Source organism: Leptodactylus fuscus, chromosome 6 (genome assembly GCF_031893055.1).
Source record: "Leptodactylus fuscus isolate aLepFus1 chromosome 6, aLepFus1.hap2, whole genome shotgun sequence".
Lineage (NCBI taxonomy): Eukaryota > Metazoa > Chordata > Amphibia > Anura > Leptodactylidae > Leptodactylus > Leptodactylus fuscus.
The window spans coordinates 146009797-146028282 of NC_134270.1; the positions used below are offsets into that span (position 1 = coordinate 146009797).

General features: G+C 44.5%; 1 protein-coding gene across 6 annotated transcripts in view; it reads left to right on the forward strand.

Moving 5' to 3' along the window:
• The first annotated feature begins 493 nt into the window (after window positions 1–493).
• L3MBTL1 (L3MBTL histone methyl-lysine binding protein 1) overlaps window positions 494–18486 on the forward strand; it is a 30793-nt gene continuing 12800 nt past the window's right edge. For 2 of the 6 annotated variants that reach the window (XM_075277542.1, XM_075277546.1), the window contains exons 1-12: window positions 777–951; window positions 1151–1280; window positions 3399–3505; window positions 7538–7640; window positions 8342–8465; window positions 8563–8683; window positions 9072–9165; window positions 12493–12584; window positions 16177–16281; window positions 16649–16796; window positions 17036–17127; window positions 17207–17358. In XM_075277542.1, the coding sequence (XP_075133643.1) occupies window positions 1181–1280; window positions 3399–3505; window positions 7538–7640; window positions 8342–8465; window positions 8563–8683; window positions 9072–9165; window positions 12493–12584; window positions 16177–16281; window positions 16649–16796; window positions 17036–17127; window positions 17207–17358 (1238 nt within the window). In that variant the 5' untranslated portion in view covers window positions 777–951; window positions 1151–1180. The other 4 variants (XM_075277545.1, XM_075277547.1, XM_075277543.1 and 1 more) reach the window with 3 other exon arrangements.

Consider the following 18486-nt stretch of genomic DNA (forward strand, 5'->3'; position numbering starts at 1 on the left):
GTACGATGTTATATTTGTGCGCAGTATACTCGTCCAGGCCTTTCTATGGCCCTATATACATGCCCGCAGTGTCCGGTCCGTACAATCCATACCTTAAGATATGGAGCGGGTCCTATTCCTGGCAAGTCTTTTTACATGACCTATGGATGTATGCGGCCATGGTTTTTCCAGAATACGGATCTGTTTTTGTTGACGTGTGAATGTAGCCTTAAACTGTACTATGAAATCCATATCCTTTTATACAGTGACGCCGCATGGATCGCACCATCCTTACTGTGGATTATGCAGCCTCTTAAATATGTAAAGGTAATGCCTTAGGACAAAAAAAAAAATAATCCTGTCCTTAAGGGGTTAAACACTGAGGTTTGTGTCAGCTTTTGGCGCCTTCACATAGACATTACAGGCATAAGTGATCTAAACATGAGCGACTTAGAAACGCTTTTCACGTTCCCTTTACTCTAAGAGACTCCATATTGTCCTCCTGTCATCTGTTACTCCGGTGCTTGTGATGTGGTTATAGCCGCCACGTCTGCTGTTGTGTCACGGCGGAGATGTAAGCATTGATACCATACAGATACAGATACACGCTCACTGATATTTATTCCTTCATCTTCCTATAACCTGGCAGCCCGGCTCTCATCTCCACCCCCTCCTCAAAGCTGTTTCTGTCTTGGCTGACCCCCCTGTGTTGCACACATAATGGTGTAGCGCAGGCGCACAAGCTCCCTGCAGACTGCGGTTGGAATAGCTGGCTTGTTTCATTAGGTAAGATTCTCGGCGTTTAACCTCTTCACTGCCATAACACATCGCTGCAAGGAAGGTTGGCACCTAATGCCAAGGTATACATCTTACTAAGTGATCTGCCCTCTCTCGCCAGCATGGATGTAGCTGCCGGAGATTCCAGGAATCCTGCCTGCTGAGAGGACTGTCGGTCTGCTGGAGATTATACAGGTAAACTCAGAGAGCGTGTATACTTTATTGATGCCAGGGCAGTGGCGGGCGCCTAGATGGCTTGTTATATAAGATAGATGTGTCCTGCGCTGGTATCTTCTCGTATGTCTCGTAATCTTGTCCATCCCATCTTCATTTATGCATGTCTTACAATCCATTTCTTCTCAGCCCCTATGTTTTTTATTTGTGCCCATTGAAGCGCCACATCTCCGACCTGGGAACAACTACTATGGATATATCGGCACCCAAAGTGAAGAGTGAAGAGGACAGTGACGTGCCATTGTGCCGGGTCACCCCGGAGGGTATGGTACTGCTACCTCCTGCCTCAGGTACAGCAGCAGGAATAATGTCAGTCTAGTGATATATAGAGATGAGCGAGTACTGTTTGGATCAGCCGATCCGAACAGCACGCTCCATAGAAATGAATGGAAGCACCTGGTACTTCCGCTTTGACGGCGGCCGGCCGCTTAACCCCCCGCGTGCCGGCTACGTCCATTCATTTCTATGCGAGCTTGCCGTTCAGATCGGCTGATCCGAACAGTACTCGCTCATCTCTAGTGATATATGTATGTGTGTATACTGTTTATATATTACTGTAAGATATGATATAGCGTATTCATATATCACAGTTATATAACTAATCCATATAATATATCACATCAAATAACCAATTCTATACTACTAAAATGCTATACATTAAAGAGCAAATCGAGGCCGAAATGGGAATAACAGCCCCCTGTCCTGACCCCTATGGCAATAGAGAAGAACCGGAGCTACAGGAACAGAGTTGTGCTGTTTCCATAGATTCACAGTTAGGACATATTTACATTGAGGAATTTGGCGCTGAATTTGAAGCGGATTCCCTCTCAAAATTTGCTCCAAATTCTGCCTAAAACCAGCTGCCAATGGGAGTCAGATGCTGATTTTATTACCTCTTGCAGGTTTTTTTCAGCTAGCGGGACAATAAGCCTCATGCTCGATCTTTAGGCCCCACGTTGCGTAAACACAGCTTTTTTTTTTTGCAGATTTTGTTGTGGTTTTTTGAGCCAAAGCCAGGACTAGATTAAGCAGAACCTAGAAGTATCAGAGCTTTCTATATACTTCCAATTTTATTTGCGGCCATTTTTGGCTTTGGCTCAAAATCTGCAACAAACAAAGCTGCATTTCCGCAACGTGGAGCCTTAACCTTAGGCAGATTCCGCCTGATAACTCCCATTGAAGAGAATACCACCTGGAAGGTGCAGATTTTGACATGGAATGGAGAACTGGAAAAATCAGCTTCTAATTCCTGAAGCTGAATTTTCAGGTAGGAAAATTTTCTCTGTGTGAACTGCCCCAACAGATAGACATTGTAGTTAGATGTGCTACGCTGTTTCTATAGCTCCCATTCTCCTCTATGGGAGTATAGAGCGCCCCTGCTTGGTTGTTCCCTTCAATTCTGGCCGAGGACGGGGGTGGCAGTTATTCCTATCTTAAAAGCAAATTGCCAAGATGGGAATATTCCAACATAACCTGTCATAATACATTAGGCCACCAAAGTGCCACTAACCTACTATGCAGGTGGTGACAGGTTCACAGTGATGTTCTGCTACTTTTTGTTAGGTGTCATCATGCCGAAAAAGAAGTGTAAACTCTGTATTCATATGCTTGTAAAGAGTCCCAGGGGAGGAGGCACTCCGCAGAGAAGTCACGCTGGCTGGCCCTGCTTTTGGCTGGACTGATGTCCTGCAGGTCGGGTACAATATCACAGGCCGTAGTGCAGCAACCTGTGTAGCTCAGTGTGCAGAAGCCTTGAGGTGCATTCACCTCTGTGTAGGAGTCTCCCTAGGAGATGGACCCTATTGGAGTGTATGGGGTCCACGTGTGTCTACTTTTTTTTTTTTTTTAGCAGAGGCTCTCTGTTGTTCAGGGACCCAAGCAGACCCGAACAATAGAGAGACCAATGCTGATATGAACCTGGCATCAAACAATAGAAATTATCCTTCCCCATTCATTATAATGGGGTCCATCAAGTATCTGTTTTGTTTCTCAACTGGGCTTGCAGGACCTTTAAGTCCTCCACACCGGACAGACAATGACACAGATATGAGCATAGCCTAAGACATGACACCTCACTCCACTGCAGAACCATGGCTCTACAGAGTCATAGCAAGAACGCAGGAAGATATTATTCTGCATGATGTCATGATGTCGAACTTATCAAACTTAGGAACCTGACACTGTCCTGGATGACTGGTGGGTAGCGGATTAGGAGTCTTATTTCTCCTGATGGATGTCTTTATAATAACAGTGTAGTAAAGAAACCCTTATGTACACATACGATCCATCTATGGGCTTCTCCTGTAGGGGATGTATACTGTCATTAGTCCGTGCATGTATACAGTCCCCCATAACCTCCATGCTCTGTGTCTATGGCCGCTCCTGATAACAATCTTTTCCTTCAGCAGCTATCAACGTCCCTGTAGTCGTCTCCTCAGAAATGCAGCGCTCTCTTGTCGAAGAACTGCGAGAAAGGAGGGGAGTGGAGCCAGTCATGGCCACGGTGAACCCACAGGTCAGTCCTAATTACAGTAGGTTACAGCTACGTGATGTCCTGTGTGAACTGCAGTGAAATCATCGCAATATGGTTGTATCATATGGGAGAGAAAGGCGCTAGTGACCTTGGATCTTGGACTGTTTCTATCATTCCAAACCCATGACCCTGACTTCTGCACCCACTAAGAGCCATGAATCACACATGACTTTCTGCTGCTGTGTGGTCCTAGTTTTCCTGCTATTACCTAGAACCCTTACTTATCCGTAAATATTTCTGAGATATCCCGTAGAGCGGTGCGGTGTCTGGTAAAGCTCTCATGGGTCTGCGCCATTTTACCAAGTGCCGTGGCCCCTCCATTCTAGGGGTTAGTGCCCCCTGCTAGGAACCAGGATTTTCACTCATCCTTGTTTTATCATATATGGCTTTTACTATGATGCAAGGTAACCCTGATCCCATTTTCTGTACTTTGTAATGTTAGTGTAGGACGTAGAAGGCAATAAGGTCCTTGATGCAGTTCTGAGCGGAGTATTTTACCAAAATATCAACTAATACTAAGTTTTTGTCATTTTTTTAAAGATACAGTCTAGCCTGTTGTATGATAATGGGGCGCACACACTTTATTGGTTGTATTTAGAAGGCCCCTGTCTGAACTTCTATCCAGCATAGGACACTACATGTAACCATGTGACTGGTGCCTTATGGTCTCCTGTACAAGGGGGAATATTGGCTGCAAAATCCAGTCAATACATCAGCCAGATTTCCCTGCTCGGACCCAGGGCGGAGATCCAGACTCCAAGCCACATAGTGGTCTATGATGCTAGGAGCCCCTTCCTCACCGTGGTTTTATTGCCCCATATGATATACAGGACAGGACAATAGAGCCATAGGGAGGCAGGGACTCCCACCATCATAGATTACCGTGATGCAAGAAGTCCCAGTCTCTGGATCATACAGGCAATATACAGTACGGATTTCACAGACTGTAGTTGCCCGTGTGGCTATAGAAGCCATACTTATGTTTGTGCAATTACACCAGGTTCACACTAGTGTTATACTATCCATTCTTCTGGTTCACTACAGGACCAAAAGAACAGGGAAATGCACGGTCAAATGACGGACAGCAAGGGATCCCCGATAGACCCCTCTAACTATAATGGGCTCTCCAAGCGTCTGAGTTTTTTCCCCTGAAATAGCTGGATGAAAAAGTCGCCTTACAGGACCTTTTTCTCTGGGATTTCTGATGCAAATGTGAATTGATATAATAAGGTAATAATAGAAGTGGATATTCATCCGGAATCAGAAGATAGTGCCAAGTTCATATACAGTCCTATGAAAAAGTTTGGACACCCCTATTAATCTTAATCATTTTTAGTTCTAAATATTTTGGTGTTTATAACAGCCATTTCAGTTTGATATATCTAATAACTGATGGACACAGTAATATTTCAGGATTGAAATGAGGTTTATTGTACTAACAGAAAATGCGCAATATGCAATAAACCAAAATTTGACCAGTGCAAAAGTATGGGCACCTCAACAGAAAAGTGACATTAATATTTAGTAGATCTTCCTTTTGCAAAGATAACAGCCTCTAGTTGCTTCCTGTAGCTTTTAATCAGTTCCTGGATCCTGGATGAAGGTATTTTGGTCCATTCCTCTTTACAAAACAGTTCAAGTTCAGTTAAGTTTGATGGTGGCCGAGCATGGACAGCCCGCTTCAAATCATCCCACAGATGTTGAATGATATTCAGGTCTGGGGACTGGGATGGCCATTCCAGAACATTGTAATTGTTCCTCTGCATGAATGCCTGAGTCGATTTGGAGCATTGTTTTGGATTATTGTCTTGCTAACATATCCATCTCCGGCGTAACTTCAACTTCGTCACTGATTCTTGAACATTATTCTCAAGAATCTGCTGATGCTGAGTGGAATCCATGTGACCCTCAACTTTAACAAGATTCCCGGTGCCGGCATTGGCCACACAGCCCCAAAGCATGATGGAACCTCCACCAAATATTACAGTGGGTAGCAAGTGTTTTTTGTGTAATGCTGTTTTTTTTGGACGCCATGCATAACGCCTTTTTGTATGACCAAACAACTCAATCTTTGTTTCATCAGTCCACAGGACCTTCTTCCAAAATGAAGCTGCCTTGTCCAAATGTGCTTTTTCATACCTCAGGCAACTCTGTTTGTGGCATGCTTGCAGAAACGGCTTCTTTCTCATCACTCTCTAATACAGCTTCTGATTGTGCAAAGTGCGCTGTATAGTTGACCGATGCACAGTGACACCATCTGCAGCAAGATGATGCTGCAGCTCTTTGGAGGTGGTCTGTGGATTGTCCTTGACTGTTCTCACCATTCTTCTTCTCTGTCTTTCTGATATTTTTCTTGGCCTGCCACTTCTGGGCTTAACAAGAACTGTCCCTGTGGTCTTCCATTTCCTTACTATGTTCCTCACAGTGGAAACTGACAGGTTAAATCTCTGAGATAACTTTTTGTATCCTTCCCCTGAACAACTAAGTTGAACAATCTTTGTTTTCAGATCATTTGAGAGTTGTTTTGAGTAGCCCATGATGCCACTCTTCAGAGGAGATTCAAATAGGAGAACAACTTGCAATTGGCCACCTTAAATACCTTTTCTCATGATTGGATAGATCTGGCTATGAAGTTCAAAGCTCACTGAGGTTACAAAACCAATTTTGTGCTTCAGTAAGTCAGTAAAAAGTAGTTAGGAGTATTCAAATCAATAAAATGATAAGGGTGCCCATACTTTTGCACCGGTCAAATTTTGGTTTAATGCATGTTGCACATTTTCTGTTAGTACAATAAACCTCATTTCACTCCTGAAATATTACTGTGTCCATCAGTTATTAGATATATCAAATTGAAATGGCTGCTGCAAACACCAAAATATTTAGAACTAAAAATGATTAAGATTAATAGGGGTGCCCAAACTTTTTCATAGGACTGTAATATCTCAGCTTGTCTGTATACTGCTGATATTTTAACCCACCCTTGTTTCGGTGTGACATAGGTCATCCCCCCCATTCATACCAATAACATATGGATGACATATCCTAGTGATATCCTATGTTTAGTATACACAGCACTTACTACTATGCCTGTCCTGGTAGGAGTCCATATACATGTACCAGTTATATACTAGGCTTGTAAAACTGGAAAAGGTTCCTCTCTTGGGGCCATACGATAGAGTTATAAGCCACGGCAGAGATAAACCACTGAACATACATTTATCTCCTACCTGACTTATTGGCCGGGCCCAGCATGTAGTCACACTACTGTATACAATAACTGATGGCTATATACTGTACGGTTTTATCTTTCCAGCTGAAACAGCCATTAGGCCTCATTCATGAGGGGACGTTGTAGAGAACTGTAGCAGAAAAGAGAGAAAAGCCGCATAAATACATTTCTACAAAAAAAACCTAGAGCGTGATCTAAAGCCTCACGGAATAATGCAAAGTGTGAATGTGAATGTCACAGATTTCTATTCATTGCACATCTGGCCATTGAAATACAAGATCAAGTGCAAAGAGATAACCGCTCCTTTAACTGTGACGCCAAGTACTGCAATGCACTTGTGGAATAAATGACTAGTGTTACTATACATGACGCGGGTTTACATGATTGATACAGGGCGGGCATATCACATGTGCAGCTGCTTCGGCTGCTCAGGGGCCCATGGAGGGAAGGGGGCCCGCTCCCATAGAGTTTAATGCAGTAGCAACGTACATGAGCGACCACCGTTCTATACAGGGACTCAGGGCTGCCATGGGGTGAAGTCATCACATATTCTTTTTTTATTTAACTGTAGTTTTTATTAAATTTTCCAAAAATATATTATACACACAAACAAAAAGCATAACATAATAAACAATAAAATAGTAATAAAAACCCAGACGGAGATCTGGTGATCACATATTTATTGCCTGTCCTATGGATAAGAGATAAGTCCTGTTCGTGGAATAATCTTTATGAAACACAAATCTGCAATGTGTGCACATGGCCTGATTCTTCTGTTCTTTTAGTTGCGTTTCAGCTCCCTGGTCCCGAAAGCAGAAGCACCCCTACACTCCAAAGATGAAAGCCCTCAGCAAACCATACAGATCATCAGCCAAGCCTACCCACAAGGTGACCTACCTCTGAGAAGTAATGTGTGTGACAGACACGTATCTTTTATGTAAACATACTGGAGAGAATTTATTAGGAGTGGGGTTCTGTATGCCAGTCTTAGGGCCCGTTCACCTTTTCCACCGTGCATGGCTAGCCGTAATGGGATGCCAATGCACTGCACCAGCATCCCGTCGTGGCATCCTGCTCCTGATTAGGCCCAAATGAATGGACCCAATCGGGAGGGAGTCTTGAGCCTCGGACGCTGCTGCTGGATCAGCCACGGAATCCACGTGAAGATAGGTCATGTGGCTTCTTTTTCCCGCTAACTGAAAAAAATTGCTAGCGGGAAAGAAAAGTGAGTGACTCCTATTGAAATGAAGGGGAGCCTTTTTTGCAGGCGGATTTTGAGGCGGATTCCGCGTACCCAATACCCATAGACATGAATGAACTGAAGTAATGCTGTACAGAAGAGCAGCCAAAGCTCCTCCAGAACAAAGCGAGAGACTGATAAAGTCATATAGAATACCATTACTCCAGGTTATTGCTGTAAATGTGATTCTCCATGGGGTGGGCTTAGCTTTTCCACATATGGGTTTCCTGGTTATAATGATACGGTGGAATCCGTTGTGTGTTGTTCATCTGACGCCATAGGGGTGGACTCTGCTTTTCTCATGGCTGACCTGTATATCACTACTTGTAACTCCTATATTCCGTCACAGGTCTTGAGGGAAAGGACAGCCCTCCTTCTGATACTATACTGTGTCTGTGTGATACCTGCGGCTGCCAGCATATACCTGGGGCAAAGTGCGAAACGTGTGGTGAAGTCTGTCAATTTAAAGAGAGGTGAGACTAATATCTGCAAGTCACATTAGTCGGTGGGGAGGGGTGGTTGGGGAGTGGGTCAGTGTCACCCTCTCCCTGGTTTCTGGGGTATCCACAGCAGGTCCCTGGTCGTGGAGCCATCACAAGGGTTTGGGGTGGGCAACGAGGCCCACAAACCCGTCAAGAAACGGAGACCAAAAGAATATCAAAGTCCGGCAGAGTCGGAGGTCGATCCAATGGTGAGGAAAGAGTCATCACTGTATTCATGTCGACTGCGTATTGTCTTTGCAAATGTTATGAATGGCGAGTGCAATGGGTACTGGACTTTGGGAGTCACAGTGTTGTGGTATGAGTCCAGAACTGGATGATATGTCCGCTATGTCGTGTGTCACAAGATCCCAGGATAAAGTATTATCCATCCTGTTATAATGTCCCATAGCTGGAAATAAACATGGCGCTGTGTAAATGGACTGTGGTGATGAATCACGTATTGATGTGCTGCTCGCCACTACCCAGTATAACACTATGCATGCTCTTATATGTCACGGACAGACATGATGTACTCGTGTGAGCTGTCATTGTAATACGGTTATGTCAGACATGTACCTGGAAAGTATTTCTGTTCAGGAAAAGCAGAAAGAACGGAAAACTCCAGGAGACGCCGATGAACCCCATGTGAGGAGCTCAGAAGGGGAGATATGGAGCCAGAGAGAATCGCAAAGTAATTTTTTTTAACTTAATGCATGTCATTGCTTACATACAGCAAAGAAGGTGCATGAACCGAGCAAGCAACATGTCACTGAATGGGAGATGTTACTAAAGTGGCTGTGTGTGAATTCTGGTCTAAAATAGGCACATGTTAGCACTGTAGCATCTAGTTTCAGGCCATTTTTCTGACTAACATGATATGTCACGGCCCGTGCACACGATGTAACACAGCGTAAACTCGTGTCAGAATCAGCGCTTCAAAACAGAATCCCATTGACTTCAATGGGTTTCATCTACACATTGAAATCAATGGGAGGCTTTTAAACCCATTTATTTCAATGTGTTACGTGCGGTAAATGGAACCCATTGAAGTCAATGGGATTCTGTTTTGAAGCGCTGATTCTGACACGAGTTTACGTTTCAGAATCAACGCCACGTTACATCCTGTGCACGGGCCCTTAGATGAAAAGCGGGCTTAACTTAAAGGGGTTGCTAAGGATCTATCCACAATATAGGTCACCCCGACACCTGGACTCGTACTGATCACCAGACTCAGCTCCTGGAAGTCGTATACAACATATATGGATGCTCCTATTAAGTGAATGGGAGCAGAGCTACAGTTCCCCATCACCACTGCTATAGTGTCCAGCTCTATGCACTGTATACAGTTTACGGCTCTGTACACTACACTGGTGGTGCTGGGGAACTACAGCTCTGCTCCCATTCACTTCAATAGGGGCAGAGCCATATACCTCTAGCTGCCAATTGGTACAGGGTCCGGGTGCTGAACCCCCACTGATCTGATACTGATGACCTATCCTGTGGATAGATCGTCTGTATCCTGGTCTGGTAAAACCGGTTTAAGCTGTGATAATATGCAACAGAACTGAACCAAATTTTGGAGTGAAATTCTACAACAAAGTAATTTAATAGGTGGAGTAATCTTAGACTAGACAGCGTAAAGATACGTCAGATTTATCATCCAGTGCCTGCCATCGTGATGCCTAAGTCTACCCTGTGTAACTATTAGTAAATGTGGGCCAGCGATTTCATCTCTGTACAGCAGCTAAGTGATCAATATGGAAACCAGCATTACTTGCACTATATGAATACGGTCCTACAGATCAATAACTCAGAGATGCAATCTGTCAGATATAGGCTGCCCATCATAGCATGCTGTAGGGGACTACACTGACCTCCTGGTAAACTTGTGCACATATAACACAGGCGATCTGAATGATCAGTACTGCGCTGTAAAATATGGGGACCAATGCAGTAATGAAACAGGCGGTGGATTTGGGGGGCATTTTGCATACCCTCTCTTCTTTCAGTGCCAGGTTCATATCTGCGTTGCGGAGTCTCTGATGCAGTTTCCATTACAAATTCTTGAAAAGATTAAACAACGTGTCGCACTATTGGTAGTAAAATGATGTCAATCCAATAGACTTACACTTAATGGGGTCCATTGTTGTCCATTGATGGAGCTGTCAGAGCTTGAATTCTGTTTTCTGCTCCCACGATGGAACAGGAACAAGAAAGTCATGGAGGAGATGTGAACCCAACAGAAGTAGAAAGAGCAATGATTATACTTCCCAATGGAGACTGAAGAAAATGGATAGATAAGCATTAGTCTGAGGCACCCACTTCTGTATACCATGTGGAGTCTACAACTGGACATCCGCTATAAAATATGGAAGAGTAAGCAGAAATATATCGTAAAAGCCATTTCTAGAAAGTTAGAAGTATTTGCCGCAATTGGCCACTTAGGCTAGAAATCCAAAGCCTTCTGCAAATCACAGCAACATACTCACCTGTCCCTGGTGCCTCCCCGCGCAGTCCAGTCCTGCAGCTCTGTTGTTTTCTTCTGCTGGAAGTCCCTGTTCCACGTGACCGCTGAGGCCGACCAGGAGCCTCAACAAAGGACACGGAACGTCACTACTAGAGAGGAGCAAACACTGTTCAGATCAGCCGTTCCGAACAGCAAGCTCCCATAGAAATGAATGGACACTTTGCCGGCGGCCGGTTGCCGTGCCAGGTGCTTCCATTCATTTCTAGGGGAGCATGCTGTTCGGAACGGCTGATCTGAACAGTGTTTGCTCCTCTCTAGTCACTACCTATGACATCTCTGGGTCCCTTCCTTGGGCTGCTAATTCATGAGACTGCTGAGGTTGCTAAAGGAACCTGGAATGTCACAGACAGAGAATACTTCCACAAAAGAAGACAGCAGAGCAGCAGGACTGGACCGCGCTGGGAGGACACCGGAGCACCAGGGACAGGTGAACATTTTTTTTTTTAACCTCCCCCTGCCTCACTAAAGAATAAAATTTTAGCCTGGAAAACCTCTTTAAAGAAGACGTTTCATGTCCTCATCGATGTGCAGTATTGTATACCACTAGAAAGCTTTCCTGCTATGGTGGTGGAGATATTTGTGTGGGCTTTACAGCCTAGCATCATCGCTGGGCAGTAAGGACGCCCCCTCCCCCCAGCTGTATTCTACCATAGCCTTGTACTGTCATGGGGGGAGGTGTTCCTTACAGCCTAGCGATGATGCCAGACTGTAAAGGAAGATATTGGTGCCGTAACTAATGGCATACCAGGAAAGCTGAATTCATACTGAGGGTGAGTAAGCAAAGCGGTTGTAGAAATAATGTATTATCTTGACATTTTTAAGTCAATGTGTTTGAAGAGTGGAAAAGAAAAATGGCAACAATGGCGTGCTTCCCTCTGCCTACAGAGTCCACTATTCCAGCCACCAGGCAGACTACTACAATCTATCCAGGGCTTCCCTTATTTGCGTATATATTTACCTGCTGCTATTGTTTCATTTAAGGGTTAATGATCTCCTGACAAGTTAGGTAATTGCTATGGGCCCCTTGAGGGAGGGCCGACCCCCCCATCCACCCCCCACCCCCCCCTTCCAGGTCCCCCTAACAACACTTTGATCTCTTATTTGATGTCTGGCATTAAACTAAGTATCATAAATCCTTCCCGTCTACTGACATATATGATGCAGTGTGTCAGATTATCCCCTTCCATGGTAAGTACCCCATTGGGACTGGTTAGGATTGGTAGGAAAAGAGAGCTATCTATTAGCTAGTGGTTAGGGCTAAGACTTATCACACTGTCATTCCCTCACCTGTCCTTCAGTACTTGCATTTGCTTGTATCACTCTTCCTCCCATTGCATCCAGTGACATGTCCTATGATATCCCTGCATGTTCTGCTGACTCCTCCTGCCCCCAGTTTGTAGTGTATCCCAATCCCTGTGTATACAAACACTCAATTGTTTCCAACCGGCTCCCATTTACGTTACAATCATCTTATTTCCTGCAATGTCAAAGTTTCAGGGGACGAGTTGGGAGATTCTTGGTCTTGGTCTTCCTACCTGGAGGAACAGAAATACATTGCTGCTCCTCTCAACCTATTCCGAGAGGTAAGTCTGGTTTTAGAAAGATTGTTAATATTTATAAGAAATTGTTTACATGGGTTCTTAACAATCCACACAGGGGCAGATATAGCGATATAGCAGCGCTAACACCTACATATAGATAACACAGGATTTACCATTCACGATAGGTGATGTCACCCTGCCCTCCCTACATAAGGATTTCTGATAGGTCACCATGGAAGTAAGGGGGGAAGATTTATCAGGAACCGGCAGTTTCCACCATTCTCAGGTGGAGAATGTCCCTAAAAAAACCTGAGTCTCCTCCAATGGGACCTGAGGCTGTACTAAAATCTAGGCCGGAGAAGATTTCAAGGATTATTTTAGCCAGAAAACTTACTAAAATCTGATCGTACAAAAATGGATAAAAATGCTACATGTCACAAACGTCAAAAAGTCACAAACTGAGATAAAAATTTTTACACCACAAAAGTGACGTAGACACAGTAATAAATGTGCTCCAATAAGATGACAGGTTACTACGGTCACTGTGGCTGCCATAAAGCATTACTCTAAAGGCTGTTAATAGCAATTCATAAAAGATGGCTCCCTCCAGAGTCATGTACAGAAAGGACAGCAAAAAATCCAAAATCAAAATAAAACAACAGATCGGAAGCAAGACTATGGAACACATGGGGAATACGTCGCGCAGATTTATTAAAATGGTTGAAAGCAATATGTAGGATACATTTATATCTGCTTTGGAGTCTCCATTGGACACCCGAAGGATCCCACTCTAGTGAATGGGGTAAATTGGGCTCGGTATGTATTACGATGGAACAGAACAACAGATAGGCCTACCTAGTGTAACTTAGTTGCCCATAGCAAGCAATCACAATACAGCTTTCATTTTTCAGAAGCAGAATACAAATTGAAAGCTGCGCTATGATTGGTTGAGATGGGCAACTAAGATGGTATTGCCTTCGGGCCATTTTAATAAATCTACCGTATATACTCGAGTATAAGCCGACCCGAATATAAGCCGACCCCCCTAATTTTACCACAAAAAACTGGGAAAACTTATTGACTCGAGTATAAGCCTAGGGGGAAAATGCAGCAGCTGCTGGAAAATTTAAAAAATTTAAATGGCCGAGTTCTTGGGCGCAGTAGATGCTGGGGAAGGGGAGGGGGTGTTGTGGTTGTCTGTCTGCCCCTTCCCTGAGCTTGAGGACTGGGTTTTTTACCCCCAGTTGGAATTCAGCCTGGCTGAATATAGGGGATCTGCAGTGCTCCTATTAACCCCTTCCCGACGGAATAGGAGCACTGCAGATCCCCTATATTCAGTAGACCGGGCACTTTCAGACACAGGGATACCTAATGTGTATGTGTGTCACAGTCATTTTCTACTTTGAGGGCAGGTTCACACTAGCGCCCAATCTCCGTTATGCATAACGGTTTCGCCATGGGCAGCAGAATACACTCACCAACAGACACTGAATGTCGGTTTCTGTCCTCTCCCGACAGAAAACGGAAACCTGCATAACTGAGATCAGGTGCTGGTGTGAACCCGCCTTTATATGAATTATAGGGAAAGGAGTGATTTAGAACTTTTATTTATTTAATTTTTTATTATATATATTTTTTTTAAACTTTTTTTTTTTTTTTTTTTTTTTTTACAATTTTTTTAGCCCCCCCCTGGGGGATTTGAACCTGCAGTCATTTGATTGCAAGTCCCATAGACGGCAATACAAGTGTATTGCCGTCTATGGGAGATTCTCTACATTACTATTACGGCTGATCATAGACCAGCCGTAATAGTAATAAAGCGATGACAGGCCTGGGAGCCTTCATTAGGCTCCCGGCTGTCGTCGGAACAGGTCGGCTACTGCGAGCTTGCTGCGCAGGAGCCGGCCTGCATCTTTAAAGGTATGGGGCAGGCCTAAGGGGGGAGGACATCTCCGGAGGGCACCTCCGCTGTAACGCTTACAGCGGAGATGCCAAAGCTTATGCCTACAATCAGAGATCGCAGGCATAAGCTTCAGCATCTCTGTTGTAAGCATTACAGTGGAGGTGCCGGTTTGTATGGCGACCGCTCTGCAGAGCGGCGCCATTACACTTACATACCCGGCATCCGAACCCGGCATCCAGACGGGGCGGGTGCCGGGGCCCAAAGCATCGCCACGCTCCTGCTAGGAGCGCGGCGATGCTGTACATTAAGAGCTGCAGAAGTACTTACGGTACTTCTGCTAGCAGGCCAGGAAGCAGCCACACGCCGGGTGCGGGCCTGAGCTTACGTGGCCACGTCACCCGGCGTGTGATGGAGCGGTGGGGGGGCGGGGTCTGCTATCCTGGCCTGCTAGCAGAAAATTACCGTAATGACCCGAATATAAGCCGAGGAGCACTTTTTCAGCACAAAAACTGTGCTGAAAAACTCGGCTTATACTCGAGTATATACGGTACTCCATTGACTTTAAAGCCTACCTTGAATTATAAATGAATAGTACAGGTGTATATAAGAAAATGTGTAATATATCTTACTAAAGAAATCTGTTTCCTCCTCCACTTATTAGGATGCAGTTATTTGTATGTCTCTTCCAGATCCTCCCCCTTCCCCTCTCCATAGACTTCTATGTAAACATTTTTCTTTAATAAGATATATCACAAAGTTTCTTATTTTTGCCTGCCTGCGTTTTATAACGCAATGTATACTTTAAGAACAAATATACTGTGCATCTATTTCCTTACACATCAAAACCACAGTAAGGTTAAAGGGGTTGTCCCATCACAAGGATCCTATCTATACTGCTTGTTAATGTGGATTTAAGACTTTTCCTAAATACATTGCTTCAGCAAAACTGCTTTGTTTGTCCACTATCTTACTTTATTCAATTCTTTGTGGCCACAGCCCTGACTTAGCTGCTCCTGAGTCAAGTGATGTATCTGCTGCTCTCAGGGGGGAGGGAGGAGGGGCTAAGTGCAGTGGAGTGAGCCTGTGTATCTAGCTATTCCTGTGTCTACACCATGTGACCTAGCTCCCTGATCTCAGATAGGGGAGAGGAGCTGCTTTCATTTCTTCTGTTCTCCCAGTTATCAGGCTAGCTAATTCAGTTGTGTTCATTATGGCAGAGACAGGCAGTCTCTGTATGTAACACAGAATGGGGTTGCTCCTGCCTGTACTTCATAGTCCAATATGGGTGGGCGGAGCTACATACGATTTGGGGGTGGAGCTAATCGGCAGGTTGCTTGTGAAACCCCGCCCACCAAATGATGCAAGAAACCGGGAAAAAAGAAGATTTTACAGCAGTAAAGACTGATGAGTATGTGAGGTGGGAATACCCCTTTAACATCTGTCTTCTTTATTCATAGAACAACATAATGTATGAGACAGCAGGGTGAGATTGAGAAGTGAAATGTCACATCAGAGACAGACAGGAGGCTAAACTTCACACTGAGCATAACAGAAGTGCAGAGAGTCAGAGACACATGTGGGGGGTGCAGCGATATATGGCGGTATTTCCACTAGAGTGCTTCTTTAACAAACCAGACATGTTAAGAGATTATGGTGTGTTGTATTGGCGCTGCCACTCACATAGGACTGGCACCATCTATATATTTAATGCTTTGCCTCACGTTTCTTCAGTGGCAGCTGGGAGCACAGCACAAGAACGGCTTCAAGGTGGGGATGAAACTAGAGGGAATCGACCCCCAACATCCATCCATGTATTTCATCCTCACTGTGGCAGAGGTGAGAGGGGCACATAGTGGTACAATAACTAGTGGGCACAATATAATTAGGTCAGCCCGGCACCATCACATGAGTTCGCTGCTGGATCACCCCATTGTAGGTAGATTGGTTATTTTCTCTACCTAGACTTCCAGAAGTAAATTTACCTTATCGCCAACTAACTAAAAATGTCAGATTTACATAAAATGTCTCTGCTCACTTCCTGGCGCTGTATCCTAAGAACCCTCGGTCGAGGGACTATAAGGAATTGTTTTCCTTCCGAAATAATTCTGTGCGCCATTACCTTTATCGGATTTAATATGTTCTGTTTTTTTGTGATTTACGTAACATTGACCTTTTCTTGGTCTACATGTTCTGTGTATTCTAGGTGTGTGGGTTTCGGATAAGAGTTCACTTTGATGGGTATTCGGACTGCCATGATTTCTGGGTGAATGCAGACTCGCCCGATATTCACCCTGCTGGCTGGTGTGAGAGGACCGGGCACAAGTTACAGCCCCCAAAAGGTCATGATGAAAGAAAGTATTTTATAGATATGACCTCCCTGTACCTCCTATGGCCCATACCCATTCTTCACCCGCCATCTTACGTCCCCTTCTCTCCGTATTTCTATTCATTCCCCTCCCCTTTGCCAAACTACCCCTTCACCTGACCTCCAATGTACAGAACCGCTATATACGCTATAAGATGGGATCACCCCCTCTCTTTACCGTTTCTTTTACTATCCAGGTTAACATGTCTCTTATTTACTACACAGGATACAAAGATGAAGACTTCAGCTGGACCCATTACCTGAGACTAACAAAAGCTCACGTGGCTCCTAAACATCTATTTATAACTCCAAAAATTGTGAGTTTTTATGTCTTTAATATCATTTGGTGTTATGAACAATTCTGACTGTGCTTAGGATTTTATTTGTCTTTCATAGGGTGCGCCCCCATCCCTTTTTCGAGTCGGTATGAAATTGGAAGCTGTGGACAAGATGAATCCATCTCTTATATGTGTGGCCAGCGTCACGGACATAGTAGAAGACAGATTTCTTGTGCACTTTGACAACTGGGGTGACACCTACGACTATTGGTAGGAATTTCTTATTAAAGGGGCTCTATCAGCAAAATTATGCTGTATGAGCCCCACATATGTGTGAATAGTCTTTAAAAAGGCCATTCAGGCACCGCTGATCTTATTTTAAACCCCCCATTTTAAAATAAAACTATAAAAACATATATGTAAATGATACCTATTGTGCGCGGTGGGCGGTGATGCACGATCCGACGTCATCTTCTGGCACGCCTTCCTCTTCTTTCGGCGATGCCCTCCGGTCCTGGCTCTTCCCCGGCTTCATCGTCGTCGTCTTCCGGCGGTTCAAATCCGATTGGCTCAAATCCGGCGAGTGCACACTGCCATTGAGAAAAATGGCACCGGAGTGTGCGCAGTAGCTCTGGAGGGAGCGCTACTGCACACGTGCCAGATTTGAACCAATTGGATTTGAACCGCCGGAAGAAGACAACGATGAAGCCGGGGAAGAGCCAGGACCGGAAGGCGTCGCCAAAAGAAGAGGAAGGCGTGCCAGAAGATGACGTCGGAGCGTGCATCACCGCCCAGTGTGCACAATAGGTATGATTTACATATATCTTTTTATATTTTTATTTTAAAACCGGAGGAGGAGGGGTGTTTAAAATAAAATTAGCGTTTAGGGTTGAGCTGATCTTGAAATTTCAGGATCGTTTTTAAAATCCGATTTCCGATCATTTTCCATTCGAACCCGATCCCAATCCGATTCCAATGCAAGTCAATGGGATTTTTTAAATAATCGGAGATTGGATTTAAAAAACAATCCTATTAACTACACAGCATGCAGTACAAAAATTGATTCAATTTTTGGACCCCACGCTGTGTAGTGATTAACCCCCCCCCCCCTCTTGTGGGAAATAAGCCCCGATCTCGATCCCGCCCGAAAAGATCGGGATCGGAATTCCAATCGCGATTGTGAAATTTTCTCGATCGCCGATCGGAATCCGATCGTTTCTGATCCTGATCGCTCAACCCTAATTGACAATACTATCCTACAAATTAGAAAACCTTAGTTGGAGTTACGTCCAGGAGTGGTTCTCTTTCTGGTTGACTCTACTTGATCATGGTGGGGGGGGGGGGTAGGGTAGTTGGATTTCAACATGCCCAATCCTTCTGTTCTCAGGGAAGAGATGT